The 27,914-nt window shown below is 36.8% G+C and overlaps 1 protein-coding gene across 1 annotated transcript in view; it reads right to left on the bottom strand.

Moving 5' to 3' along the window:
* Positions 1-4,279: 4,279 nt before the first annotated feature.
* LOC128610338 (carcinoembryonic antigen-related cell adhesion molecule 5-like) overlaps positions 4,280-27,914 on the bottom strand; it is a 42,452-nt gene continuing 18,817 nt past the window's right edge. The window contains exons 3-20 of the mRNA XM_053629585.1: positions 25,330-25,617; positions 24,197-24,460; positions 23,257-23,526; positions 22,815-23,081; positions 15,865-16,140; positions 13,995-14,270; positions 13,553-13,891; positions 12,687-12,953; positions 11,167-11,415; positions 10,959-11,066; positions 10,781-10,834; positions 10,648-10,689; positions 10,492-10,560; positions 9,473-9,550; positions 9,164-9,223; positions 7,452-7,529; positions 7,139-7,198; positions 4,280-6,445 (exon numbers count right to left, since the gene is read on the bottom strand). Coding sequence (XP_053485560.1) covers positions 6,438-6,445; positions 7,139-7,198; positions 7,452-7,529; positions 9,164-9,223; positions 9,473-9,550; positions 10,492-10,560; positions 10,648-10,689; positions 10,781-10,834; positions 10,959-11,066; positions 11,167-11,415; positions 12,687-12,953; positions 13,553-13,891; positions 13,995-14,270; positions 15,865-16,140; positions 22,815-23,081; positions 23,257-23,526; positions 24,197-24,460; positions 25,330-25,617 — 3,053 coding nt within the window. The 3' untranslated portion in view covers positions 4,280-6,437. The remainder of the gene's footprint in view (positions 6,446-7,138; positions 7,199-7,451; positions 7,530-9,163; positions 9,224-9,472; positions 9,551-10,491; positions 10,561-10,647; positions 10,690-10,780; positions 10,835-10,958; positions 11,067-11,166; positions 11,416-12,686; positions 12,954-13,552; positions 13,892-13,994; positions 14,271-15,864; positions 16,141-22,814; positions 23,082-23,256; positions 23,527-24,196; positions 24,461-25,329; positions 25,618-27,914) is intronic.

Raw genomic sequence — 27,914 nt, 5'->3', positions numbered from 1 at the left:
ATAGGTGAGCAAGAGTACACACTCTTGCTCACCTATGAGTAAATATTGAGTGGTCTGATAGAAAAGGTTTGTTTTATGTGTTTAAGACATCTAGATAGATGGAAATAAAAGCTGAAATCCTAAACTCTCATCTCATATCCATCTTTTGATCTCAAACCCAAATGCCTTTGGTGTATAGTGCAAACAAATGAATTGGCCTTTTTGTTCCAATAGTTTGGGAGGAGACTGTATATTCTGTACTTCTCAACCATTTATAGTCATGTTCAGTGCTGTGTGATAAACACAGGATGCAAAACACAAGTTAGTTCTTGTTATTACTTGTGTTATAGCTGCTATAAACAGCTGTTCCACTTTACAAGTGTCTGTTATTTTTTTTTCACACTTAAAGTTACAAGAAATGTAGAGGCAAAAAATGTTGTCATGTTGCCAAAAAACTTATACTATATTAATTTCACACTCTATATGTTATAATGATATTAAATCCACAAATAGATTTATTCAAAGCAGCTTCTGTTCTGTTCTGTTGTTGAACACAGTGCCATGTCTCTATTAATATAAATGTCTCTCATTTAGAAACTGTCACGTAATTTTCTGACTGCTTGGCACAGTCTCCTGCTAAATGCTACGCCCTGCAGCATTTTATAGTATATCTACATGAGCAATTTCTTCACTTTTGCAGATGACAGAGTGCAAAAACTATCTCCAAACAAATTTAAAAGGTAAAATATTAAAGAAATACCGACTGCCAATGCATAACAGCAGCTTTAATGTTCTGCACACGTGAGAGACACCAGCATGCAATTGCTAAAAACAGTGTTTGTTTAATGACTATTTAATATTTTACTCATAAAATAAATTGGGTCGAATGTAAACACACCACAACAAAGCAGAATGCACAGTTCATGCTAAATTCAGTATCAAACCTTAACTACAGACTAATACTCACAGAGAAACACACAGAGTGGACGGAGCTCCATCCTGTCACACTGATGACTGACTGAATGAGAAGTGTCTGTGTTAAAGCCTCGACACTCCCTGTGTTCTTAAACACCAATCAGACTTCAGAGAGAGAGAGAGAGAGAGAGAGAGAGCGAGAGAGAGATGATGTTGTTTCTGTAAATGAGGCTAAAAAGTCTTTATGTCTTCATTTTGCTGACACGAATAACAGCAACTGATCAGCATACTGTAAGCAGTCAGGAAACTCTTGGTGTGCTGTTATGTTTTTTATTTTTAGCCGAAGGTTTGAGTAGATCATCAGTTTTACTGTTAGAGCTGATAGAAAAATGCCTTGAATGGGACATATGAATTTTTACACTTCTCTAAGGGAGCAAATATATTGTTTCAGTCACAGTCTGATGGTCTGAATGTTGCTGTCTGTGTGTGTTATCTGTCTGTTTCTGATGAAACAGGACACAAGAGACTAAACTCAGTGTGTCCTTTGTTAAAGGATAATATTTTTCATAATTCCGAGCAGAGGTCAACATACAGGAAGGCAACATCACAGTAAGCAGATCAATAATAATAATAATAATAATAATAATAATAATAATAATAATAACAATCCAAATAAAAAAGCAGGCACAAAACAAGAGTAAATCATAAACAAAAGCACAGCAGCACTCACTGCAGGACACATGCTGTGCACTGAGGGGGAATTTGTGACAGTTCCACAGATTCCTGGTGCTGCTGAAGGCCGCAGTGGCACTGAACCTCCACTGAGTTACTGATTACTGTTAACAATTTTCAACAAAATAGCAGTAGTGAGAACATGCATGTGGGACTATTTTAATTTTGGCTTTTCTGAGAATGTGAATGGCAGCATTTCCTCATTTCTCACTGGTTAAGGCCACACAGCTCAACTACAATAGAAACCAAACCACAATAATGTTTCATGTCTTAACTGCTGTTAATTTAACGTGAAAGTCACATATTTGCTGAAAAACAAATAAGAGTAAACACTCTGTGCAATAATGGTAATTAATCACAACATTCATTACTAGATATGAACTCCTGGGTATTTTATTTTATGTAAATGAGATCCAAAATGACTGATGTGAGACAACAGGCCTAATTTCCTGATGTGACCAGACACATAGGGATCTTCTAAGTAATGAAAGGAAGACTTTCAAAGTTAGCAGTAAGTCTAAACAGGTGACAGTAATGTTGTCAGGATGGCTTACTGTGTGGCTTACAGTGTGAGTTCACTTATTTTGTCATCAAGCTTTTCTTCCTCCATTTTACAAAAATATCTTCACAGATTTATTTTTTATTACCATACATTTCCTGTATTAAGTTCATCAGGGTCATCATCTATTTCTATAAGAGGTCATTTCAAAATAAGAGACAAAGGTTTGTGGGTCTTCTCATTTGGATGCACTTTTTCAGTTCAGTCCACACGTTTTCTGTGGAATTCAGGTCAGGGCTTTGTGATGGTCACTCCATTACTTTCACTTTGGTGTCTGTAAGCCATTTTGTTAAATCTTTGGAGGTTTGCTTAGGATCATTGTCCTGCTAGAAAATGACCAGGCTTTAACATTTTTGATGATGTCTAGGGGTGTTGCTTTAGTTTATCTAGATAATTCTCCTTCCTCATGATGCCATCTATTTTCTAAGTGCACCAGTCCCATTTCCAGCTAAACACTCCTACAACATGATGCTGCCGCCCCACGCTTCACACTTGGGATGATGTTCTTTGAATTAAAAGCTTTACATGCATAACATTTGATCATTATGGCCAAACATTGAAATTTTTTTGGTTTAATCTTACCAGAGAACACTTCTTAAAAAGCTATATAAAAAAAATACACTCTGGCTTTTTCTGACGGTGTTAGAGTATGGGCTTCTTCCTTGTGCAACACCCTTTCAGGTCATGACGATGTAACATGGCTGTATGTGATGATGGCTGTATACAATTTGATACTTAGCATCTGGAATTCCTTTTCCAGTTCCTTTGTTGTTGTCTTGGGGTTCAATTAAACATTTTGGGCCAAAGTGTGTTCATCCCTTGGAGTTAATTTTTGCATCTTTCCTGAATGACACAGTGTCTGTGTGGTCCCAAGACTTACTGTATTGTACTGTTGTTTAGAAATGACTCCTGAGTAGGGACCAGACTTGTCCACTGTTTTTTTCTGGGGTTTTGGTTGAGTTATACAGTATTTTCCATGGTTTCAAAGGCAAAAAAGCATTGGCTCTAAAGGTAGGCCCAGGCTCAAGCACATTTCCATTAACCCCTAATTATGATAATTGGCCAAACAGAAGCTTCTCAAATTCATTGTTGAATTAAAGCTGGAATAAATCTGTCCTTTATCAGTTGTTTTTATATTACATCTCATGTAAACAGAATTAGATACAATAATTGATTGGGCAAAATCAATGTAGGTTTCAAGTTACTATACAAAATGTATGTTACCTTGAAAAGTGTGGAGTTGTGAAAATCTGAGACTGAATATCTTTAGCCTAGTTGTATACTTATACTTCTATATTAGGTAGCTACTTAAATATTGCTTGATTTGTTTAGCACAAACTCCTGCTTTTCTGATTGGGTATTGTATTTATGTGAGAGCACAGTGTTCCATTGCCTCCAGAGACCGTCCCAAAAACTTTGGCCATAAGTGTCCATCTCTGTGCTTTCTGCATTTCAAACATTTCAAAGCTTACCCGAATTTCTGATTGGCTTTTGAAGACATGGATATTGGGTATTGCAATATTTGTAATGGGAACATTAGAAGCTGAAGGTAAAATAAAACTTTGAGAATGTTCATTATCATTATTATTATTTATCACTTTTCACTGTCTCTTTTTGCCCCATTGTGTAAAATGTCCACTTGATACAAAACAGACCTTTTGACTTCCAGACCTTCATTTAAAGTAAACACACATTTTACATACAGCCAACCAGCACTGATTAAACCTCAGTGTGACAGAGCACTCTGCCACCGGCCGGGACAGCACAGCTACATAATACCATGCGCACACACACACACACAGTTGGTAGCCTTTTCCTCGGGTGTACACTTGGGACTGTGCTACTGCTTTATCCTCATACACGCATACAGTGCTCTGTATAAATAAGTACACCCCAACAGATGTCTCAGAAAATCATCTGTCTCTCTTTATAATTAATACTTTCTATGGGACTCTATACAATAAAATATTCCAGCAACTCTAGTTTATTAGTTGTAAATGAGATTTGTCAGTACAAACAAACAAAACTGAATATTTTTTAACAAAGTGATTTAAGAACATGGTGCGAAAATAAGTACACCCCAATGAAATAACAGATGAGTCAAATCAATCATTACACAGGTGGCTGCAAGATAACTGACAATTAAGGGTGGTATTTAACCTATAAAATCTCCTCCCATTCAAACCTGACAATTATGGCACCACATGAAAGAGAAATGTCACGAGTCTGGAGTAATTTCTTTACACAAAAAAGGTCAGGGCTACAATAAAATTAGTAAAACATTGTTCATTAGTTGGAATACAGTAGTGGAAGTTATTCAAAAATTTAAAAAATATGGACTTGTGGCAAGCATTCTGAGACTTCCAGGCCGTCCATGGAAATTAACACCTCGAGATGAGCGTTTTGTCCTAAGAAGAGTTGAGGCAAATCACCATGCAAGTTCATCACAGTTAGCTAAAGCTGCAGAAAGCCAAACTGGGGTGACTGTTTCATGTGAAACGATACGACGTATGCTGCACAGGAGTGGCATGCAAGGATGTTGTCCACAAAGGAAGCCACTGCTAAAGCCCCTGCGTACAAAAGCCCATTTAGCATTTGCTAGGGCCCATGTTGACAAAGGTGAAGAATATTGGGACTCCGTACTTTAGTCTGATGAGACAAAGGTAAATCTTTTTGGAACTGATGGCATCCAAACTGTATGGCGTCGCAAGGGGGAAGAGTGCAATGAAAAATGCATGGTACCCACAGTAATGCATGGCAGTGACAGTGTTCTTCTGTGGGGTTGTATGAGTGCTGCAGGTGTCGGGGAATTGCACTTCATTGATGGCATCATGAATTCACAGATATACTGCAAAATACTGAAAGAGAAGATGCTACCATCTCTCTGCACTCTGGGTCACCGTGCACTCTTTCAACATGATAATGACCCAAAACATACAGCCAAGGTCAGTGCTGTATTTCTGAGGAAGAACAGGGTGAAAGTGATTCAGTGGCCAAGTTTTTCACCAGACCTCAACCCAGTAGAACACCTATGAGGAGTTCTGAAAAGACAGGTCGAGCATCATTCTCCGTCCAGCATCCAGGCTCTGAAAGAGCTCATTCTCCAAGAATGGAGAAAGATAGACGTGGCAGTATGTCACCAACTTGTTCACTCCATGTCCAGAAGAGTTGGTGCTGTTCTTAAAAATCATGGAGGCCAGACAAAATATTATAATATTCACCACTAATATATACTAAATATATAGTTTGGAATATAATACTTAATAATAATAATAATAATAATAATAATAATAATAATAATACATGAGAACAGAATAATGAAAGATGCAAAACACAATCATACAAATTCCATAATAAGATTTTGCTAAAAGTAATTTTTATTCAAAGCTCTTCACATAGCATGTATACAGACTTATATTTCTTTTGTTCCTGTAAAATTTAACACATCCTGCTGGATGAAATCAATAAACCAGAGAAAAACAAAAGAAAGTGCATTATCTTACACAAAATGTTTACATCTATTACTTTACATTTTTTAGGATGAAATATATATAGTATTACATAATTATTTAAAAATATATATGATTTTACATATTATAGAGGCACTAAACTAAAAAAAATATTAAAGGTATAAAATTAGACACAATATCAGTCCATGTGCCAAAAGACCATGAGCCGCTCACTCAAAGACAATACTGCATCATTGACTGTTTAAAGCAGTGAAGACAAAATATCTGATTATTCCACTAATAGGTAAATAGCATAAATAAGTAAATAAACAAAAAAAACATGAATGAATCTTAACTTCAATAAAATAATTCACATACAGTAAGAAATTAAATGTTGACAAATATGTAAGAAAAATCTAGTTTTTACTGTGAAACAATATATACTTTTTATTCATGTTTTATTTGTCATTAAGATCAGTATTACAATATACGAGTGAACACTTAGTAATCCACACTGCCAGCTTATAAATTATTCTGATCCAGTGACTGAATACTGGAAGCTTAATTTAACCTGGATAAAGCCAATTCTGACCCACTGTGAACAAAAGGAAATATAATTTTAAAATTGCTCCCTATTCCTCCTTTAACATTCATATCAGGAGTTGGTACAATGCTTAGTTTTGTATTAAGCAAAAAACAAGCTTTCCAGACACTACAATGTGCCCCCTAAAATATGTGTATAAATATGTAAATATGTTCTTCAGCTGTTTCAACAATTCTTGATTGGAGACTCTAGACTTTCTTCATGGACCTACGCACAAAGGACATTTTATATCATTTAGTTATTAATGATATAACTATTATTGGGTGCCATTTATCAGACATTTACTATGGTTATGTGTAAATATTTCTGAAGGCCAAACTGAACTAAAAATTCCTGCCAATTTTTCTCATTAATACTGATTTTCTTTGTACTCATGTGCATACGTTGATAATTGCCCCATTAATTACCAACTACATTCAAGTGCAAGGTTGTAATCCAGCCCAGTAAATCAATTTTGATTATGTGTTTAAAACTAAAATAGTTTTTTAGACCAGAATTAAACTGAAAGTTAAAGAAATATAGAACTGGTCTAAATTGCACTGCAACCAGCCACTAAAGGGCCTCACAGGACTTTTTCGCTTCATTTTGAAACCCCTGTTATGATGCCCAGCCAAATACAGTCATCGAATTATTGAAATACTACCAAGTAATTTCTTAAATCCGTGTCGTTATGGTACTTATGTCCCAGTTCTGACTTTCAGGCTATTAATCCTTGCCTATTCTCTGGGTGATTCGTATTGCTGTGCCTTCATCTGTTTGCACATTTCTAAATCTCTATAAGAACATCTGCCATATTACTTAATGTAGTGTAAATGTAGTAAAAGCAGTGTAACAATATCTGTTTGCTGAAGCAATACTGTTATCTGGAGAGATTGTGTATATGCTTTAAGCTCATCTTACCTTTACCTGTGTTCTGCTTCAGTTCTGAGTAAACAGTGTCAGCTCCCTCACTGCTCTTTCCTAATGGGAAACAGTCACTGATTTAGCATCCGCTAAGATAAAACACACATTCTATTAACCCCTTAAACTTCCATAACTACATTACACTTACCTCTATTACCTTCCATTATTTTCATTTTAGTTACTGAATGATTCGTAGCAGTTACTGAATACGATGCTTTAGGTTGAATAACTGACAAATAATTAAAGGGTGTAAAGGTAAAATAAAATCTAAAACAGTGGCCATACATAAATTGAAAGAATTTAGTCCCACCTTGTTTTCTCTTTGGCTTCTTTTGGTTTTTCAGTTCAATATTAGCATAAGTCACATCACTTGGTCCAGCAGCAGCATCTATAAAACAGACAACAGACACAGCTTTGTTTTCCCACTTTTCATGTTTGTGTCACAGTCCTGTAGAAAACTTCTACAAATCACACGCTACAACACAGTCCTGAACCAATTACAGTTACCTGTCCAACTGTCCCAGATTCTGAATATAACACAATCAAATGTTTCCCACAAATGTTATATTCATAAGATTAAATGGTCAAAATTATCCACTGGATGATGCAGAAAAAAAAAAACAAAAAAAAACAAAACTTTGCATACAAACAAGTACACTTAGTTAGCAGATCAGTCAAGTCTAATCTTTAATCTCGTGTCACACAGATATATTATCCCCATAATGCTGCTATTTTAAGTCAGTGCTTATTTTTGCGTGGAGTGAATTGCAGCTGTGTGGGATTCACTTTAGGTAATTAGTTTGGTCATTTAAGGACATTTCACGTCTTGGCCCTGTAGCTCCCCATAGTTGCCTTAGCAGTATATTGGTATATCATGCTGCTGTTACCATTTCTTCAAAGTATAATAAATTAAAAATCCATTTCTAGCAACCACACAGGCCCACACCATGGCACTGCCTGTATATATATATATATATATATATATATATATATATATATATATATATATATATATATATATATATATATATATATATACACACACACACACACTATATGAGGAGTGACTGGTTAACCTAGCCACCTAAATGTAATAATATAATAATACTATTAATAATTAATAATTTAAATCTGACATGACTTGGCAATTTTAATATCTGAACTGGATTATTACGACATCTCACTAGTGAGCTAATTTAGCTAGACTGTTCATCATCCCCCCCTTCAAGGTGTTTCAGTTTGCTAATGTTATGAAGCAGCTAGCTAGCTAGTTAATGAGCTAGTTTAGGCATCAAAATGAGCCACATACCAGAAAAACTACAAAGATCACCCAGAGGGACTGTTAGAACAGGTTACAGAAGAAGACATTGCTTTACTACAGAACTGTCAAATTTATCAACAAAGTGAATCTTTGGTACAAATTTTGAAAGATGTCAGATGAAGTTTTCTGTGCTATAGTCTAGCTGATGATCAGCTCATCCCGAAACTGTCCATGGCCTCATCAACAATGCCCTTTATGAAATTTTATTAAAATGCATTTATTGTGAAGGAAAAATACTGGGGAGATATCGAGGCCAAGTGAAGTTGTAAAATTAACAGAACACTGTTCCCTAAATGAATTTATGGAGATGTATCTAAAATGTACAGTGAATGGAAAATCACCACGGTTAAAAATTTAGCTGCAACCAGCTGCTTAACCCCTGTTACAATGTCCACGCATATCTACAGTCTTTGATTTGAGTGATACAAAAATGGTGATAATAGTGAAAAGATTATTGAAATACTGCCAAATAATGTGTTAAATTATGTCCTTGTTCTGACTTCCAGGCTATTAATCCTTGCCTATTCTCTGGGTGATTTCTATTGCTGTGCCTTCATCTGTTTGCACATTTGTAAATCTCTACAAGAGCATTAAGAGTTATTAGAGTTATTTTAAGAGTGTAAATGTAGTAGAAATATCTCGTTTGCTGAAGCAGTACTGTTATCTGGAGAGATTGTGTATACGCTTTAAGCTCATCTTACCTTTATCTGTGTTCTGCTTCAGTTCTGAGTAAACAGTGTCAGCTCCCTCACTGCTCTTTCCTAATGGGAAACAGTCACTGATTTAGCATTCGCTAAGATAAAACATACCATTCCATTAACCCCTTAAACTTCCATAACTACATTACACTCTATTACCTTCTGTTATTTTCATTTTAGTTACTGAATGATTCGTAGCAGTTATTGAATACGATGCTTTAAGATGAATAACTGGCAAATAATTAAAGGGTGTAAGGGTAAAATAAAATCTAAAACAGTGGTCATACATATTTTGAAAGAATTTAGTCCCACCTTGTTTTCTCTTTGGCTTCTTTATGTTTTTCAGTTCAATATCAGCATAAGTCACATCACTCAGTCCAGCAGCAGCATCTATAAAAGATTATAAACACAGATTTATTTTCCCATTCTTTATGTTTGTATCAGAATCACTAAGCAAACTCTATAATATATGATGCTGTATAACAATAAAATAAAATAAAAATCCAATTCCACTAGCTACCACACAGGCGTTCTCCATGGCACTACCTCTATGATTCACTATGATGCACTCTGTGTTAATCTTTAATCTATCTATTAATAAGATTTTTCCCAGAACTTTGCAGGCTTGTTAATAAACATTTGAGCAAAGCATAACCTCTGGTTTCTATTCCAGTAGATTGTACCTTGCAGAAATCCTAATGCTGGTGGTACTGGATTATCTAATATTGCTAAACTAGTTACTGAATTTTCCTTTAAAACACACACACACACACACACACACACACACACACACACACACACACACACACAAACATACACACACGCACACACATGAACTAAATCTGTTTCCAGTTGATTTAGTGTGATTGTGAGGCAATACATTAATTGTTTATTCTACTTTTCATCTTCAAATGCACTGCTCATTAATAAACTATGTATAACCAATTAGTGCAGTGGTAGCTCAGTGGTTCACTGGGCTACTGATCAGAAGATTATGAGTTCAAGCACTGCCAAGCTGCCACTGTTGGGCCCTTGAGCAAGGGAAAGACATTGTTGTTTTGAAAGTAAAAGTGTTTATATACTGTGTTGATTGAAAGTTTGTGAAAGCTTTAGAATTTTTTTTTTATATATTTCTGCATAAATATCATCAGATTTTCACAAAAGTCCTAAATAAGAGATAGATAAAGAGAACCCCATTAAACAAATGAGACATAAATATTATACTTGGTCATTTATTTATTGAGGAAAATGATTCAGAAGTTATTTTACATTCTCATCAAACAACAAAGGCAATTAAAAAGATCTGACATTAGTTTCATGAAGTATCTTACCATTTTGTGTCTTGTTTCTGTGGACATCCTGTGAGTGGATCATATTGCTGGTTCCAGCTGCAGAATCATCTAGAAGAGAATAAAATAGTCGTTACAGAAACAGACTGTTGCCAAATCTATCTCACATTTAGGAGCAAAAATTTAGATATACTTTACCTGTGGTCCTGATATCAGCATTTTCGTAGATGTTATCACCATCTTTTAAACAGAAACAATAAAGACTTTAGAGGAAAAGGTTAACTAATGTCAAAAACAAAATCTGGTGTGTTTATTGTTACTGCAGACGGACCTGCAGGCTGATTGGTGTCCTGATGTACTGTAGAAGGAGTCTGATATTCTACACCTTCTCAACAGAGTAAAGCAGTGATACAGGTTAAAACATTGCTCTTACACATAAGTATATTTGGTGAAACATGAAATTAATTTTTCCTCCTTGTTCTATGGACATAAAAAGCTGATCATCAAACCTTTTTTCTTCTTGAAGTGCAGCAGCAGGATCAGTACGATCATTAAGATGACAAACGCGAAGGCCAAACTCAGTCCTATAATTACACCAGAAGATCCAGAAGCTGAAGCTAGAGAAAGAAGGGAACCCAAATATTCATTTAAACACTGAATACTGAAATTTTATATTATTACAACTCTAATTCAAGTAAGAAGACATGGTTTCCTCACTTCTGACTGAAATCCAGCTTTTCGGTGACTCTCCACTCTCTGGGTGTTTACAGTGGTAGAAACCTTCATCTGACATTGAGACAGTACTGATGGTCATCTCTCCTGTAGTCTGGGACTGGAGAACTGAATCATTTTTATAGAAATCAACACCAGAGTCTGAGATCTTTGAGTTGCGATGTAAACAGCGTAAAGTCAGAGGATGTCCCTCAGTTACAGGATGGACAGGACTCTCCAGGATCACATCACCATCTGTAGGAAAGAGAAAGACAACACTGAAAACACACAGTGTCTAAAATACAGGTATAATTCTAACATTCAGACCCCTATCTAGCTGTTTCATGTGGCATTGCTGTATGACCACACTGCTATATTTATGACCAAAAGATTGTGGAAGATGTGACAATAGCATGAAAAAATAATATTCCAAAACACTCCATTGTCTGTAATGAACACTTTAAATCAGGTGAGATGTTGGCTGTAGCAATATGTGCTAAGCTAAATAAAATATCTGAGCAGTAGTCTGAGACAGCTGTGCAGAGGTTTTATGTTCAGTGTTGTTGTTTGTTGCTTTACTCTTTGGTTTTATGAATAATAAATATCTGCTGGCCATATCTACATATCTACCTAGGATACACAGTTCACTGGCTAGCTTTAGCTTATTAATTTATAAAGCTAGATAAAGTGATACTGCAGTTTACTTCATACTGCTAGGTTTCTGTACACTAAAGCCCTCAGACTCTTGCCCGTGTACAGAGATGGACCGTGTGTTAGATATATATGTAAATGTCTGTGAATGGTAGATGTGGAAACGTCTGTTCTGACTCCAGATCTGTATATATTTTCCCTGGGACTTGGTATGGATCATAAATTATGGTCATAATTATGGCAGCTACAAGAAAGAGCTTACATGACAAACTGATCAATAGGCCTAGAAATCTACAAAAAACTGCATTGTAAGGAATCACCTGTTATATGGTTGGCAAATCCATGTAACTTTTTGTTTAATATGCAATGTAGCATTAATATGACCCCCAGGCTCCTACTACACTTATCTACATTTTTCTATTATTCTATTTTGCTTGTGGTTCAATGCTGATTTATTTATTTATTTATTTTACAATTATAAGTCACTCAAAGCTCATGTTGAATTAATAAATTAACTGGAGTTAAGTTATAGATTGAATATTATGAATAGTAACATTCACATTAAACCAGTTAGATATATAGAACATGTCTAGGTTTTGTAGCTAATAGTGCTCTCCTGCCTGCAACACAAGTAACATCATAAATCTTAAAGAACATGGAAGTAACTTAAGAACTAACTATGAATGTAGTTTATACATTAACGTTTTCATCATGTATTAAGGTTATGTAAATGTACAACTATGCAGTTATGTTAACCAAGGCAGAGTGATGCAGAGAGAATATCACTTCATTTCTTTACAATACTTGATTTTTTGTAAATGTTAGGTCCAGGTATGTATATTAATATATTACTGATGAGAACATTGAAGACTCACTGTGCACTGTGATGTTGACAGGATTACTGCGTCCTCCAGATTCAGACTGACACCAGTAAACTCCAGTGTGTGATGTAGAGAGGGGGCTGATGTTACATGTAGATCCTGAAACTGATGAACAATCAAAGAGTTCCTCACTGTGTGTGTATCCTCTCACTGTCCATCCAGTAGAGTCACTCTGGTCCTCACAGCTCAGTGAGAGAGAGTCAGCAGTAAAGTGTTGAGTTCTGCTGGGAGTGATGATCAGAGACACTGGAGGAGATTCACCTGAAACACACACGTTATATATTATGGTTGTGAACGGAACAGATTAAACATGAGCATGGCAAATAAAGCAATATATAAGAATGCTTAGGAAGTATGTACTTGTCTTATCTTCAAAGAAATTTAATGTAAAAAAAATTTAAAACAAAAAAATACACGAGTGTCATACAGTGTTAATCCTTTAAAGTCTGAGAAAACAGCAGTGAGTTCAGATTTAGTAACTACACACCTTTCCTAGTAGTTACTGAACACGGTGTAGGATGAGTAACTGAATAATAAACTGTCAGTTTAAAGTTTAATGCTCACTATTTATTAACAATATACATTATGTTGAGACATGTTTATAAATCATCAAGTAATCAGATTTTAGTAATTCACTGGTCATTACTGGAGTTTATAAAATGCTCATGAAACATTATCAGATAATAATGATTACACAACTGTAAAAGTTTCTGATTTTTGCTTCAGTTTGTTTCAGTAAAAGTTTCAGTTTCCCAATTTATTTATCTGCTGTCCTTCCATCCCCCCTACACACACACACACACACACACACACACACACACACACACACACACACCATTGTTGTTGATTTATTTACTCACCAGTGATGCACAGTGGCTGTGGGTTGATGTACCGTGTGTGAAAGACTTTTTGTCCTCTCTCTGCTCTGCACATATAAACTCCTGTGTGATTCACAGTAACATTAGTGAGAGTGTAGGAGCCTCCAGATCCTCTGCTGCTGTCTGAGAGAAGCTCTAAACCATACAAGACATTGCCACGACTGCCTGTTACTTCAATTAAGCCGTTTCTGTAGGGAACAGCAGTGTACCAGCTGAATGTCCAGCCTGTAGAGGAGTGTTTAACCTCACAGCTTAGAGTCACTGAGTCTCCTTCAGTCAGCCAGCGCAGTGGAGACACACTCACTACTGCCTCTGCTGCATCTGATTTACAACAAATGTAAAAATAAAATAAAGTAAAATCATACAGAGTGATAATCCTGTTACATATAATTAATGACAAGATAAAACAAACTCACACACTCACCTGATACAGTGAGTGTAACAGCATCACTGATCTCTGATCTCTGAGAGTCACTGCTTCTCCTCCCTCTGCAGGTGTATTCACCACTGTTATCAGTTATAACTGAGCTGAAGCTGAACTCCTGTGTTGTGCGGGATGGGTGGAGAGTGTAATCTTTCTTATACCAGCTGTATGTCCACTCAGTGTCTCCTCCTCCCTGTATTTCACATCTGAGAGTCACAGTCTCTCCTCTGAACACATGTTTATCAGGCTTTATGGTCACCACAGCTTTAGGACTCTCTGTAAGAAAATTACACTGATATAATACACAGATTAGATCTCAGCAGTATTATTAAATCAGAAAGAACATTTGCAGATGGAATTCTGAAGATAACCACATTCAGTGCACATAAATCATCTGTACATTATCAAACCATCATTTAATTACAACTGAACAACTGAAATAATGATGCGCAAATAACCTTTTTCACTTCCTCCAAAATACTCAAATTTCTTATTTAAACTAAATAAAGTCATTGCAAAATTCAGATCTAATAAAGTATTTTAGTATAATTATGATATTTCAATGTATTTCAATAATTAAATTATCATATTAGCATTTTTGTTAATAATAATATAATATTTATTTTTGTTAAGTATAAAAATATATATATATTTTTAAGTGACAGTTTTCAGTGTGAAGTCAGCAAAATAAGAGATTAAACTAAAAGTTTATTTATATATTTATTTATTCTTCCACACAAATCGATCGGCTTATTAAGGAGAGGTGTGCTGCGACTTTTCAAAGTGATCGGAATTCCGGTATTCCCAGCACGGAAGCTCAAAGTGACCAAAATTCCCATTGACTTGCATTACAAAATTCTGACTGTTATAACTCGTTGAGCTTTCAAGCTACTTCCAAGAAACTAGGCACAGTGCCTCAGGCTGATCAGACTGGTCAGGCTCTATTTTTCCGAAGTGAATGGACTCCCGGTATTCCCGTTACGGGCGATGAAAATTCCCCAAAAAACCCTGTCTCTTACATTGAGGGAAGGTTCAGAGCCTGGCTCCAACTGTCAAAACTCACACACACCTGAGTACACACGGCCTGAAGCCTAAAAGTATTGGAACGTTAACATGCTTGCAGCATGCTCATTCTTGCTAGCAAAATGCTTATTCATGCTAGCAGCATGGTAAAACATGCTAACAACATGCTAAGTCATGCTAGCAGCAAGCTAATTAATGCTAGCAACATGCTAATTCATGTTAGCAGTGTACTAATACTAATTGACCATAGCAACCACCCAGAACACCCTAGCAACCATCTAGCAAGCACCCAGAACACCCTAGCAATTGCCTAGCATCATGCTAGCAATCGCCTAACAACCACCCAGAACACTCTAGCAACCACCTAGCAACACCCAAGCAACCATCCAGAACATCCTAGCATCTGCATAGCAACACCCAAGCAACTGCCTAGCAACACCCTAATAACCGCCTAGAACACCCTAGCAACTGCCTAGCATCACCCTAATAACCGCCTAGAACACCCTAGCAACTGCCTAGCATCACCCTAGCAACCGTATAGCAACCACCCAGAACACACTTGCACCCGCCTATCAACCACCCAGAACACCATAGCAACCAATTAGCAACACCCTAGCAACCACCTAGCGAAAGCCAAGCAACCACCCAGAACATTTTCTACCAAAGCTAAACTAGTGCCCTGCTCAGCTGTGCTCACACTGTCTCTCTCTAACTTTAATAACATGATTTAGCTGAAAGAGTTCTCTGTATGTAGCTGTGTAAATGTTGCTATATTGTGACTCTGCTCACATGTTGTTTATATGTTCAGTGTTGTGCAGAATCACTTAACAGAAAGTCTCTTACTCACCAATAACTTTTAGTTGGAGTTCATTACTGTAGTGTGTGTAGTAGACTGGGTTTCCTCTTCCAGCTCTGCACCTGTACTGACCTCCATCAGAGACACTAACTGAGCTGATGGTGTAGGAGTGTGTTTCAGTCTCAGTCTGACGGCTCTGTGTGGGTTTGATCCAGTAAAACTTCCATCCAGCAGACTGCGGCTTCAGTGTACAGGACAGAATCACTGAGTTTCCTGTCAGTGCAGCTCCTTTAAGGCTTGATGTGAGTTGAGGTTTAGGTTTTTCTACTAGAAATGAAACACAAGTTCAGGATGTGAAGTCTTTACTACACTAATCACTTCTACAGTAAAACAGTATTACTCTCTCTGTGATGTCACTAAACATCTTATGACTACTTTCAAATTATTTTACAATTTTCAGTTAGTAAAATGATGAGAATGAAAATAGGGATATTAAATGTAAAGCTTCACTAAGATTGAAGTGAGGGTCAGAAAATAACTGCTGTGTGATGATGCAGGTCTCTAATCTCTCTCTACTCTACATCAATTTATTTTTATGGGTGAGTAGAGTAGGGTTGCAGCGGTATGAGATTTGAACGGTACGATAACCATCTCAGAAAATATCACCGTTTCACGGTATTACACAATAATAATAATAATAATAATAATAATAATAATTATTATTATTATTATTATTATCATTATTATTATTATTACTACTACTACTACTACTGGTATTATTATTATTATTATTATCATTATTATTATTATTATTATTATTATTATTTACAGTGACCCTTGAAGGAATAAAAACAGAAGAGTTTTGTTTGAACAAACACTATTATAATTGAAACTTGAAACCATTATGTGTAAATAAATAAATAAAACAAATCCCTTGTGAAAATAAATTAAATAATAAGACATCTCCCATTTGAACAAAATAAATTAAGAGGAAAAAAGGAGCAGGACCTGCTGTGGATTTGTTTGGAACTATTTTTGCTGGTGAAATAGAGCAAAAACAGACAATATTGAGTCTAAAATGTAAGTCACATAATATTAGCTTATTGTTTACGTAAATGAAAAATAACATCAGCTGTGTGAGCTATGATTATTAACATATACTGTAGGTGTGTTACAGTGCAGCCAGACAGCTCTCTCGCTCTCTCTCTCTCTCTCTCTCACACACACACACACACACACACACACACAGATCGAAGTCAGTAACCATATGTCACTCAACGTATTTTTATGCAAATTTTGGGATATCTCATAATGCTGGATGGAAACACCAGATACAAATAAAATCACCAAAATGCGCAGTAAAAAAATTGTGTTCAATTGAGGCAGATAATATTTTTATTTGATAAAACGTGCGCATAAACTACGATGGAAACACATTTACTGAATAAATTCCTCGATGCGCATCAAAAATTCATGTAACTTTTTCTCAACATATCATGGGATTGAATAATTGGCTGATGTGATTGGATGTGATTGGATTTGATTGGATATTCCAGCTTATACCCAGCAAACACAGAACGTTCCCCTCACATTAGCATATGGTTCCCGTTTTTTGGAAACCAAATAATGTTCTACATTTTCTGTAGGTTATTTTTTATGTAAACAAAAACTAGCCTTCCCAGAACGTTGCAGGTTTTTTTGTAACAACCTAAAGAGAACCTAAACAGAAAATCCTCTAATTGTTATTTTTAGATCAGTTTAGAAAATTGACATTTCCTTCAAGCACTGGCAGATCCAGGGGTGGGGCCAGATGAGCACTGGCCAGCCCCAGATGAAATCTGATTGGCCCCTTGAAGTTCCCCATCCTGTCAATCATCTCTGATCTACGTCAGAGCGCTCCATCAGCCGAGTCGGTTTGTTTTAAATTCAACTCGCGTAACCGTTTCTTTCTATCTCCAAATGGCAGGTGTATAGACAGTGCGGTTTACCGTCCTCGTCCACTTAAGCTTCGATGGTAGATACCTATTCAACACTTTAACTAACATCTCAAAGGACATTAGTATCACTGTCACTTAACTTCTCTTTGTCTAACATTAGGAAGCTAGTTAGCTACAACAGCACACTAGATAGTTTATTAGATAGTTACCTAGGCTAAGCAATGTTGGATGGTAGCTAGCTAGCTGGCTAATTGGTTAGGTTTCAAAAATTAGTTCACAGTTCAGGGAAGTAAAGTATAGAGGCTGACAAATAAAACTGTAATGTTTGGTCATGCCACACAGCCATAGTCATTAACTGTTGTAAATAAAATTAATGTTGTGTCCCGTATAAGTGGCAGCTGGGAAGTGCACAGAGACTTCAACGCTGACATGAATGGAACAGAGCAAAGTGCTAAAGTTAATCAGTGACGATCTTTTGATGAGTCACTTTATCAAAATCACTTCATATCACGACGCTGCACTTGAGCTATAATCAGTGAATTTGTCTCGTTGCTCAGTATAAATATATAAACATTTTTAAAAATGAATAAATTAATCTGAGAACCAAACTGCAGACAATTAAGTGTATTTTATTTTTCATTAAGAAGATTTATGACAAAATACACAAAATAAGTTTTAAAATCCAATTCATGTCTTCTTTTCACGTTAATTTATATTTTTAAGAAGATTTAGATTTTTTTTTTTGGTGTTGTCTGTAACATCAGATCACTAGACACAGCCGTGCACAGACTTCATGATATTAAAGGCCTGTATAGTAAAGTTTATTTATTTATTTAATTGTTCATCTAGTTCTGATCTAAATCTTACTTCAGTTGCCTTTTTAAGAAAATATAAATATATATATTTGTTAAATTTGCAGATGACGCTGGTGGAAGAAATGAACCTGTATTTTCAAGTGTAGAAGTCCCGAGTCCCCACACAGTGCTTTCAGCCTCTGTACGCCCTAGTCAGCTGGTATGTTTGTACCTACAGTGCTGCTTGAACTTTTGTAAACCATTTAGAATTTTCTATTTCTGCATAAATATTACATAACATTACATTATCGTATACATGGCCAGTAAAATTTGTAAATAATGGCAGAAGGTACACTCGTGGCATCTAATGTTTTATTTTATTCCATGGATATTCAAAAGAATGTAGTAAAAAAATTAAAACAAAAGGTGTCCTCTTTTTAGAAAACCAGAATATGGTCACCCTAACGTTTGTGATGTAATGTTACCTGCATCAGGGACAGTGATCTTTTATTTATTCATGTATGCATTTATTTATTTATTTATTTTATTTAAACAGATCCAAACATTGGACGTGATTTTAAACTCTAAAATAAGTTATGAATAAAAGTATTTTAGATCATATTGCTTTTCTCTTGACTTTATTTACATATTTGACCTTGAAGTAATCACCACAGGTTTAGGTCTCACTGTGTTAAAAAAAAAAAGAAAGAAAATCAGTACTTCTTTATGTATGGATTAATTCCCAACAGCATGATTTAAATGATAGGTAAGATTTTAAAATGGAATACAGTATATCTGCTCACATGTAAATGATTAAGTTCTGTCAGAGGTGGACTGAGTCATTTTAACAATCACTACTAATGAAGTAAATGTAGATCGCAGTTAGGAAAACTGACTCAAACCTAAAATTAATCAAGTTACTGTTCTGATCATTTTCAGGGGTCTCAAACTCCCGGCCCGGGGGCCACTTCAGGCCCGCTTCCCCCTCAGTCCGGCCCGTGACGGGATGTAAAAAAAAATATATAATCTGGCCCGCCAAATCTAATGATATTTTATAGCGCTTCCATGCCAATTCAAGCCACCCTTTTGAAATAATTAAAATAAAAACACAATTCTGTTTTTCTTTTTAAATGCATTTCATTTGTTATGGTAAAGGTCAAAATTGGCCAAAATGCACACAAGGTGCTGAAGAACAAAGATGTTCCTGTCAAAATCAAAACGTAAGGTGGATGATGAACACAGACTGTTTCAAGAAAGATGGACTACCCAGTATTTTTTTTTGTTTAGTGTAATAGAAATGCTGCCTGCCTGATATGCAACAAAAAAGTTGCAGTTTTAAAGGAATATAATATCAAGCGTCATTATTGGACTAAACATGGAGAGCAGTACGAGAAGTATGGGGGAGATGAGAGGGCAACACGAGCCACAGCTACAGAGAGGATTTATATCTCAGCAAAGTATTTTTCATAAAGCCAAAAAGCTAGCTGATACTGCAGTAGAGGCAAGTTATGTGGTGAGTGAATTAATCGCCAAAGCCGGAAAGCTTTCACTGAAGGCCCGTTTCTGAAGGACTGCATGATGAAAGTTGCGGTTATTTTATGTCCAGAAATAAAGAGCTTGTTCAACAATATAGCGCTATCGGCTAACACGGTGGCGGAGTGGATCAGCGAGTTATCAAGTGACATTTATGATCACTTATGTGATAAAGTTAAAGCTTTCTCTGCATACTCTGTGGCTCTTGATGAAAGCACAGATGAAACTGACAATCCTCAGCTCGTAATTTTCATAAGGGGTATTAATGAGAAGTTCGAAGTGACAGGAGAGTTGCTAAGTTTGTGTCTAATGCAAGGCCGCACCACATCCGAAGATATTTTTCAGGAGCTGTGCGACACGTTTGAGCGTGCTCGTTTACCATGGAGCCGACTGGTAGGCATTACAACTGACGGAGTCCCATCTATGACAGGCAGAAAAAAACAGACTGGTTGCGCTGGTACAAAGATAATTAGAAGAGTTAAAAGCAGGTCCAGCAGTTGTTCTACACTGCATTATACACCAACAGGCACTGTGCAGCAAGTGCCTGAAATATGAACATGTCATGTCTGTTGTCCTGAAATGTATTAATTATATCAGATCCAGGGGTCTGCAGCACCGCCAGTTCAGGGCCTTTTTGCAAGAAATTGAGTCAGCATATGGTGATGTACTTTACTTTACTGAGGTGCGCTGGCTCAGCAGGGGAAATGTCCTGAAGAGATTCTTTGAGTTAAGAACAGAGGTGAAGAGATTCATGGAAGATGGCTGAATGGATGTTCATGAATTTCATGATCCAAGATGGGTGATGGATCTTGCCTTCCTAGTGGACATAACACATGAGCTAAACATCCTTAACCTGAAGCTCCAGGGCCCTGATCAGCTCATCACAGCAGCTTATGAAAATGTGAAAGCCTTCTCCATAAAACTGAGATTGTGGAAATGTCAGGTATCTGCAAAAAACCTTAGCCATTTCCCATCATGCAGATCTCTTGTGGAGGAGGACACATCATTCCCTGGTGATAAATATACATCTGCTATTGACAACCTACTGCAGGAATTCGATGAGCACTTTGCTGATTTCAAGGCACACCGTGACACATTCCAGATGTTTGCAGACCCGTTCTCAGTTGATGTGGAGAGTGTCCCAAGTGTCTTGCGAATGGAAGTTATTGACTTGCAGTGTAACAGTGGACTAAAAACTAAATTCAGGGAGGCACAGGGAAAAGCAGATCTCATTGGACAATTTCTGAGAGACTTACCTCCATCCTTCCCAGAACTGTTAAAAATGTTCAGTCGGTTAATGTGCCTTTTTGGAAGCACATATCTGTGTGAAAAACGTTTCTCAACAATGAACTTTAATAAATGCAAGTACAGGTCCAGGATTACTGATGCCCATCTTGAAGCTGTACTTAGGGTTTCGACTACAACCTCTACAATCTGGGCGAATGTATCTCAATTGTGTGAGAAGAAGCGCTGTCAGGCATCTGGCAAGAATTAAAACAAAACAAAAATATCTGTGTGTGTGTGTGTGTGTGTGTGTGTGTGTGTGTGTGTGTGTGTGAACTATTACATTTATGTTGAAATTGGTACCAAGTTATTGTTATGGTATTGTTATGGTTATGTTTATGACTACTAAATTTGTTTAATAAAATATGTTGGTAATGGTAATTTAAAAAAGTACATTTTGAGAATGTTGCACTTTCTTGGAGTACTTTAATGCTCTTGCGGCCCACCTATGAGATGACAGTACCAAAAGTGGCCCCAGGGCAATTTAGTTTGAGACCCCTGATTTAGATCTTTTTCACTACTGATTCATGTCTGAGTTACAGTGTGTTTTCTATCCTGTTTTCCTGAATATTCATCTTTAGGAACACTGAGTGACAGCAAGGGAACAAGAAACTAAAGGTAAAAGATACACAATAATGTTAGAAATAACTGACTGAGTATAATTTAATCACAGTTTTAACAGGTCTATTTAATAAAAAGAAGAACAAATAGTGCTAGAAAACAATAATTCTGATGTACACATCCTTACTCATCACAGCATGTCTGCACACACACACACACACACACACACACACACACACACACACACGCACACACACACACACACATAATCTCTCTCATTCTTTCAGGTTCTGCAGCCTCTTAAGCGTGGGTCACACTGCACAGACAGACGCCGACAATCACCATCTTTTAAAAGTCGGCCGTTGGATTTAGATTGTTGGGAAACACGACTGTCATGTTCACACTGCCCCAACACACACCAACAAACTTTTTTATAGACAGTCAGACTGGTTTAAAAATGGATGATCCTTTTACCAAAATGAAAAACACTAATCACTTCTACAGTAAAACAGTATTACTCTCTCTGTGATGACACTAAACATCTTATGACTACTTTCTAATTATTTTACAATTTTCAGTTAGTAAAATGATGAGAATGAAAATAGGGATATTAAATGTATCATCAGCTGTGTGTGCTTTAAAAATAATGTCCTACGATTATTTTTATATACTGTAGGTGTGTAACAGCACAGCCAGACTGCTCACACACACACACACACACACGTAATATAAATTTTATTATAATAAGTTACTGTGATTTGCAGTCAGTGTTTATTAAAGCGAGCTCACTGACAGCATTAGATCATATGACATACTGTGTTCTATACAAAATACACCTCTACACTTTTCACTGTTAATGGAATAAACAATATGTGAGATAAAACACACTCACCTGATACAGTCAGTGTAACAGCATCACTGGTCTGTGTGTATCTGTCTGATGACTGTGTTCCTTTACATGTATAATCACCCTTATTAGACTCTCCAATATCAGTGATTGTGTGTGTTTTCTTTCCTGCAGCATCACTGAGTTCTTTATTATTTCTATACCAGAGGTAACGCCAGGATTCTCCAGTCTGTATCTCACATGTGAGAGTGACGTTTTCCCCAATGAACACACGCTCAGCTGGCTGTACTTTCACTACAGGCTTTGGTCTCGCTATAGAAAGATAGCAAAACATTTTAAACACATACAGAATCAATTAAACATATAATATAGTTACATAATTACACACTTAAAATACTTCTTTAAACAGTTACTAAAATAATAAAATAATTACATTTTCACCATCTTCCTTTAAATCAGTAGTGAAAAAGTAGAAAACATGACGTACCTCTCACTGTAATTGTGATTGGATCACTGTACGCTGAGTCGTAGTTTCCCCTGCGTGCTTTACAGTAGTACTGTGTTTCTCCTTCATTAGTGACTGTTACACTGAGTGTGTTGGTGTTTCTGGTTCCAGGAGACAGGGGATTTGATTCCTGATAATCTTTGTACCAGAGAAAAGTCCATCCAGTAGACAGCAGATTACAGGTCAGAGTAACTCTGTCTCCAGTGTAGACGGGGTTCTGAGGATTTACTCTCACAGTCGGTTTGGGTTTTTCTGTTGATATGAAATGATGAAGAGCCACTTTTACCTTTACAACATAAGCAGTAGTTTTATCTTTGTGTCTAATTAAGCAATTATATACAGTGTTTATTGTAAAGTTTACAGTAAGTTTATATCCAGTACATTCTTTTGAACTGAAGTGTAAAGATCACTGTATTGCATTTGGCAAACACTCTTATTGCCCCTTTGCTTTTCCACATGATGTTTTATAAATCGTTTCTCAAATTCTGAACCACACTGCACACATTAGTGTCTTTTTTAATGTCATTAAATCATTTAACTCTTTACTGTAAATGCACAGCAGTGAAACTTTGGCAGTAGAATCAGCTTGACTATTAGGTGAAGAAGAATGTGTTTCTCTTAAATATCAATTATTTCTAACAATTTAAATAATAGCTGAGGAAAAATGTCACACCAATCAGAATAACTAATAAGTTGTAGTGATTCTTTACAAATCAAATGAATCAGTTACTTTAAAATAGGAAAGTGAAAATCAAAAGTAAAGAGAAAAGGGAGCTTTAAAATCATTATAATGAGACAGTGTTATTCATATGATAAAATCTGGAACAAAATCTGACACTAGTGATAACTTTTACATATATAAGTAATAGCATACATTCACACACACACACACACACACACACACACACACACACACACACACCTGATACAGTGAGTGTAACAGGATCACTCGTCTTTGAGATCTGAGAGTCACTTCTCCTCCTCCCTCTGCAGGTGTATTTACCACTGTAATAATCACTGATGATGAACTCCAGTGTTGTGTGGTATGTGTAGAATGTGTTATCGTCCCTATACCAGTCGTACGTCCAATCCGTGTCTCCTCCCTGTATTTCACACCTGAAAGTCACTCTCTCTCCTCTGAACACCTGTGTATCAGGCTTTATAATCACCACAGGTTTAGGACTCTCTGTAATAAACAAAAACAAAATCACTACTGTTTCTATAAATGAATTCATTTCCATCACTATTATTTACACAAGTATTAACACTCTGAATAGTTACCTACATTCTGTATTAAATTTTTAGAGTGTAGATACAGTATATCTGCTCACATGTAAATGATTAAGCTCTGACAGACAACAATCACTACTGATGAAGTAAATGTAGATCACAATTTTAAATACAGACTCAGCCCTAAAAATAATCAGGTCACTGTACTGACAATTAACATCTACACTATTTATTCATGTCTGAATTACAGTGTGTCGGCGATCCTGTTTATCTTTTCATAAGATCTTTAGGAACACACACACACCCACCCACACACACACACACACACACACACACACACACACACACACATACCCATTATCAGTTCATAACTCCTCATACACACTCAGTCTCTAATCTCTCTCATTCTGTCAGATTCTACAGCCTCTTACACTCAGTGGTTCAGTATAAAAGTTCGACCCTCGTCCTCTTCACTCATTCACACTCAGGCAGGTCTCCACTCGAGCATGTTGATGTTTCTGAAGCAGGAACTTTATGAAGCCCCTTTTACAGCCTCTGAGCAGCTTGTTAAAAGAGTTTTACAGGTTTTGGTGACATTTTCTACCAAAGCTAAACTAGTGTTGTTCCACTTGCTTTCCAGCTCACCTCACACCAGCCCTGCTCAGCCGTGCTCACACTGTCTCTCTCTAACTTTAATAACATGATTTAGCTGAAAGAGTTCTCTGTATGTAGCTGTGTAAATGTTGCTATATTGTGACTCTGCTCACATGTTGTTTATATGTTCAGTGTTGTGCAGAATCACTTAACAGAAAGTCTCTTACTCACCAATAACATTTACCCAGAGTGCATCACTGTAGTCTGTGTAGTAGACTGGGTTTCCTCTTCCAGCTCTGCACTTGTACTGACCTCCATCAGAGACTCTAACTGAGCTGTATGTAGTAGTAGTGTAGAAGTCTGTTTCAGCTTCAGTCTCAGTCTCAGTGCTCTGTGTGTGATTGCTCCAGTAAAACTTCCATCCATCAGACTGCAGCTTCAGTGTACAGTACAGAGTCACTGAGTTTCCTGTAAGTGCAGCTCCTTTAAGGCTTGATGTGAGTTCAGGTTTAGGTTTTTCTGTTAGAAATGAAACACAAGTTCAGGATGTGAAGTCTTTACTACACTAATCACTTCTACAGTAAAACAGTATTACTCTCTCTGTGATGACACTAAACATCTTATGACTACTTTCAAATTATTTTACAATTTTCAGTTAGTAAAATGATGAGAATGAAAATAGGGATATTAAATGTAAAGCTTCACTGAGATTGAAGTGAGGGTCAGAAAATAACTGCTGTGTGATGATGCAGGTCTCTAATCTCTCTGTACTCTACATCGATTTATTTTTATGGGTGAATAGAGTAAAGATTATTTTGATAAATGTGGTACACAAAATGCAAACTACACATTAAATCTTTACTGGAAGACACATTGTGAAGGTTTAGAAATGGTCCTGTTTTTTAACACTTTGTGTTTTGCCTAAACATCAATACAAGTGGATATTGTTGCCATCTCACAACAAACAAACAAACAAACAAATGTACATTGCTAAAATAATATTGTGTCAGCAGGGGCGTGGTTAAGCTTGGGCTGTGGACGGAGAGGAGTCAGGTCAAATCAGCAAGTAACGCTTACTGACGTTGATGATTCTCACCTGTGTCTGATTAGCCCAAGTTTACTTATGTGTGTTTCTTTGTGCCTGTCTTCCGGGTCTTCCTCTACACTCTCCCACACTGGGGTTCTACAGTGGTGCCGAAACCGGAGCTCCAGGCTCGTGTTTATTCAGTCTGTACTTTTCAAAACACTTTCAACACTTTCAACAAAATTAAAACACTCAGCAGAAACTGGTCTGTACTGGACTCACAGCTTTCACTCAGTCAAGTTTATATTCATCCTGTGTGTATGTCAGGGTGTGTGTTGTGTATGTCTCGCAAGCTCTGCTAGCTGTCTCACACTCACTTTTCTCTCTCGCAGGTTATGGTACTCCTGAAGGCACAAAGAGACACTAACCACACCCTCACTACCTCATCTATGAACACAGTACACTAAGTAGAAATCTCTGCATACTCAGTAGGAGGTCTAAGTAACATTCTGTAGTTCCCATACAGGAAATTTTGGGCCCCTTCAGCCTGCACTGGCCCTGCTAGCTCACAAATTTAAACTATGAACTTAATCTGACTTGTATTTTTAGAGAAATAACATAGCAGAACTCATGGAGACTGGATTCAGAAGAAGCAGGTTTATTCAGCAGTCAGCAAGACAGCAAAATGAACCCAGCTGGGCCCAGGGTTACACGCCTCACTCAAAGTGAAACATGCAACAAGAAACAATCGTTTACAATGTGTCTTGTATACAATTAAAGCATCCATGTACCTTTAGGAATGTGCCCTTATCTTAGCTCGCACTTTTTCTTTTATGTCTTTTCTGACGGGCCCTTGAGTTTTTTTAGTGAAAACTTTTGCCTGCATCTGCTCTTCTCATTCAAGCGGACGTCATTAACAGCGTCATAGTAATAAAAAGCCAATATCTGTTTTCTTTATTATTTATTACACTTGGGAGGCCTCCTCTTATCTCCCACCAGCGTGTACACCCCCCCCAACCCCCACCGCCCCCACCCCCCCATGAGCCATAGGTAAGTACAAACTTTTCCTTATCTATCCTCCCTGTGGCGTTCTGTCCAGCTCTAAGTATATTTTATATGCATTTTCAGATTTTGATATCCCTGATTTCTAGATGTATGATCCAAACCCATCAATCCTGGTTCTTCTAAACAGAACCCTGGATCTTCCTTTAAAAGGAAAAAGAGAACAGAGTTATCTACACAGACACGCATCGCTATGTCTACGCAGACACGCTGAGAAAACAAGAGTTAATATTACTCGTCTGATACGTGGGGATGAGACCCTGGAGGAGGTCTAGAGGATGGCGGGGTAATGTCTCTTCACTGAGGCATGAACACCTTTGGCAATTGTCCTGGAGAAGCCCAGACAGCTATGGTGGGATCCGACATGTTTACAATTCTAGTACAGGCCTATGATGTTTAATGCTGACAAAACCCATATTATCCAAAAATAAAATCTTCCACTGTGATTAATAACGCATCAGCTGTGTCTCCCTGATTCACCAATAACACATACTGATCATTGAAAGAGTAAAATAAATTCTGGCAATAAAACAAACCAAGCCACTCTACTGGCTAACACTTTTCAGTCATACTCTCGCTCACTAACTGCTCTCAGGATCGTCAGTCAGTCCAACACAATGATGTGCAGATAACTGTGTTTGTCACTCAGGGTCTCGGCTGTACTGGAGAACATCAACTTTGAATCACAGTAACACAGTGTACCTCTTGAGTAGACCACAGGTGTAACTTA

The sequence above is a fragment of the Ictalurus furcatus genome, chromosome 7 (genome assembly GCF_023375685.1).
Source record: "Ictalurus furcatus strain D&B chromosome 7, Billie_1.0, whole genome shotgun sequence".
NCBI classification, from domain to species: Eukaryota; Metazoa; Chordata; class Actinopteri; order Siluriformes; family Ictaluridae; genus Ictalurus; species Ictalurus furcatus.
Note: the sequence above shows the minus strand (reverse complement) of the source record. Positions and strands in the feature narration are given on the sequence as shown.